General features: G+C 33.7%; 1 protein-coding gene across 1 annotated transcript in view; it reads left to right on the forward strand.

Annotated features, from left to right (window-relative positions):
- The first annotated feature begins 1,105 nt into the window (after positions 1-1,105).
- LOC124897832 (receptor kinase-like protein Xa21) overlaps positions 1,106-3,837 on the forward strand; it is an 8,411-nt gene continuing 5,679 nt past the window's right edge. Inside the window, exons 1-2 of the mRNA XM_047411422.1 lie at positions 1,106-1,470; positions 3,176-3,315. Of these exons, the coding sequence (XP_047267378.1) occupies positions 1,106-1,470; positions 3,176-3,315 (505 nt within the window). The remainder of the gene's footprint in view (positions 1,471-3,175; positions 3,316-3,837) is intronic.

Genomic DNA, 3,837 nt, shown 5'->3' on the forward strand with positions numbered 1-3,837 from the left:
CTGAAGAAAGGCCTTATAAGCCTAATGAAAATAAGTTGGATTCAAGAACTGTTAATTGCTACTTCATAGGTTACTCAGAAAGATCAAGAGGTTTTAAGTTTTATGACTCCTCGAATAGATCCTTTTTCAAAACAGGGAATGCCAAATTTATTGAGGATGTTGATTATAGTGGGAGTAATCAAAACAAACAAATTGTGTTTGAAGAGGAATTTGATAATGTCGATTCTAATGAAAATGATCAAATTACTTTACCAAATGTGTTTCAACCTATAAATTAGGATTATAGAGAAAACGCAATGATATTACCTCACCTTCAACAACCTCAAGTTGAAGTGCCTAAAAGAAGATCTAGCAGAGAAAGAAGAAATGCAATTTCGGATGATTATGTTGTTTATCTTCAAGAACATGTTTTTGACATGGGATTGGAAGATGATCCTATAAGCGTTAGCCAAGAAAAATCATGTGGAAATTCTGCTAAATGGATTGAAGCCATTAAAGATGAGTTGAACTCTATGAAAGACAATGGCGTTTGGAATCTTGTTGAGTTACCACGAGGATCAAAACCGATTGGTTGTAAGTGGATTTTTAAAACCAAACGTGATTCAAAAGGTAACATCGAAAGATATAAAGCACTCCTAGTTGATAAACGATTCACTCAAAAAGAAGGCATAAATTTTAAAGAGACATTTTCACCAGTTTCATCGAAAGAATCCTTTAGAATCATTATGGCACTTGTAGCTCATTATGACTTAGAGCGATATCAAATGGAAGTAAAGACTGCCTTTCTCAATGGAGACATTGAAGAAACAATATAGATGGTGCAACGAAAAATCTTTGAGTCTTAATATTCAAAGAACCTTGTATGTAAACTTAAGAAGTCCATATATGGTTTGAAACAGGTATCCTGTCAATGGTACCAGAAGTTTGATCAGGTGATAACCTCTTTTGACTTTAAGGAAAATACTGTTGATCAGTGCATATATCTCAAGTTCAGTGGGAGCAAATTTGTTGTCCTTATGCTATATGTAGATGATATTTTCAACTGGTCAATAATGATATAGGTTTATTGCATGAAACCAAGAAATTTCTTTCAAGTAAATTTGAAATGAAAGATCTTGGTGAGGCATTCTTTGTTCTAGGTATAGAGATCCATAGGGATCGTACTAGAAGTGTTCTTGGGTTGTCGCAAAAGACTTATATTGATAAGGTGCTAAGTAGATTTGGCATGCAAAATTGTGCACCAGGAGATACACTAGTGGCAAAAGGTGATACATTAGGTTTGCGCCAATGTCCATATTTAGATATAGAGAAGAAAGAGATGGATAAAATTCCATACGCATCAGTAGTGGGAAGTCTCATGTATGCACAAGTTTGTACGCGTCTAGATATTGCGTACATAGTGGGAATGTTGGGGCGATATTTAAGTAATTCGAGAATAGATCATTGGAAAGCTGCAAAACAGGTTATGAGGTATCTTCAAAGAACTAAAGATTACATGCTCACTTATCGGAGGTCGGATCACTTAGAGATCATAGGGTATTTCGATTCAGATTTTGTTGGATGTCTTGATAGTAGGAGATCTACATCATGTTATGTTTTTAAGATGGATGGTGGAGCGGTATTTTGGAAAAGTGTGAAACAAACATTAATAGCTTCTTCTACAATGGAAGCCAAATTTGTGGCCTGCTATGAAGCATCAAATTAGGGAATATGACTGAGAAATTCTATCACTGAAATGCAAATAGTCGATGGCATAGAAAGACCATTAAAAATTCATTGTGATAATAAGTCTGCTGAGTTATATTCGAAGAACAACCGAAGTTCGTCAAAGTCAAAGCATATAGAAATTAAGTATTTGATTGTGAAAGAAAGGGTTCAGAGTCGTCTCGTGTCGATTGAGCATACTAGTACAAACTTGATGATTGCGGATCCGCTCATGAAGGGTTTACCACCTAAAGTGTTTCATGGGTATGTTGTTCATATGGGTGTTGTCAAATTTGATAATGAGCCATTTTAGTAGGAGTTTGTTATTTTATTTATGCTATTGATAGGTTAAAGTTTATTTTCTGGACAAACTCAAGTTTTATGAAATCCATGAATTTTGTATGATTATTGATAACTCTGAAAAATAAAAATATTAACTTTCTATTGCAGTATTGCATAAGGTATAAGAATGTGATTTTGGACTATTAAAGTCATAAGGTAGGACCATTTGGAAATAGGCATGACTTAGATCATTTTCCATGTAATTTTCGTATCTGATCTATGTCATTGATATTGCTGATATTTATGATCATTGATGGGTTTAGTTTCGAATATATGTTACGAAGACCGCTTTGATCCTATATTAATAGTATCGATGGACCAGATTGTTTTGAGATATTTAAATCAAGATAGCAAAGTTTGTGCGCACTAAAGTTTCAACTGTGAATAATTATTTAGAAATATATGTGGTTCAAGTGGGAGATTGTTAGTAATTTTCTATTTTGTGGACTCACATATTAATATATTATTCATAGATATGCTATCTTTAAAGAAACCCAAATTTTGATCTAATATAGTATTAAATGATTTGAGCTTAAAATGTAAATATCTATTTAATATAAGTTTATTTTGATAAGTTAAACCTCAAGAACCTTTTCATAACTGTAATGGAAACTTAATTTAAAAAGTACCTCTTCTAAAGAGGTATAATTGAAAAGGTACCTCTTCTAAAGAGGTATAACTAAAAGGTGCCTGTCGGAAGAGTCAGATATAAATATCATGTTCCCTAAGTTTATATGTAACTTTTCTCTTTCTCTACCCCATCTAAGAAAAGAATATAGAAAGCGTATTAAAACTTAGAAGATCATACAACTTACATAAAACAAGAATTCAAAATCAAGTTATTTACAATGGAACAAGGTTAGTGTTCTTATTGTTCTTCTAGTTTTGAATCTCTGTCTAATGATTTATTTGTGATCTTGGGTGTAGTTCTTTAAAGTTTTCTAACACCTAGACCTTTCTCATATAATATACATGAAAATATTACTAAGTCTTTGGAGAAGCTTCAAAACTTGAAGTTTTTCAATACTTCTGTCAACAAATTGTATGGTGAAATACCCTCGGGGGGTCCTTTCAAGAACCTTTCGAGTCAGTTTTTCATCTCCAATGAAGCATTGTGTGGTTCCTTAAGATTTATTGTCCAGCCATGCCCTACTTCATCAAAGAGCAGATCAAATAGGAAAAAACTGCCAGTTCTTTTTCTTTTGCTAGCAATTGCAGTTGTATTTGTTACTATGGCCTTTGTGCTCCTATGGATAAGGTATAGAAGAGGTAAAAGTGCTCCTCAAAAAGCTGAGTCATTGTCATGACCCGATCCGGGGCCCTAGCCGTGACGAGCATCCCGAACCATGAAGGCCCGGAACACCTTTCTTTATCTGGTAATCATGCACAACATTCATAAAACAAAAGATAATGCAGAATTAGAAATCTAATACGAAACATGGTCAATCTGAATGTGATCATAATACTGAAAGCTGTAATTCAAAATATATTTGAATAATAATGTCTGACTCAGTCTGTGAAATCTATACTATGAACTAAACAAAGTTGTCTGAAAATTGGGACCAAAACATAACCAATGATAATTATCTGAAATAATCATGCCTTCTAGATCATAGAAGGCTCACCACTGCACAATCGGATCTGTGATCTAAAATATCTACTGTTTATCTGGATCCCTAAACTGTGCCTCAGAACCTGGAGGGAGGAGGGGGGTCAGCACAAAAGTACTGGCACGCGAAGCAATCCAAAATAGAGTACTTGAACATATATATATATATATATATATATATA

This window comes from Capsicum annuum, chromosome 4 (genome assembly GCF_002878395.1).
Source record: "Capsicum annuum cultivar UCD-10X-F1 chromosome 4, UCD10Xv1.1, whole genome shotgun sequence".
NCBI lineage: Eukaryota > Viridiplantae > Streptophyta > Magnoliopsida > Solanales > Solanaceae > Capsicum > Capsicum annuum.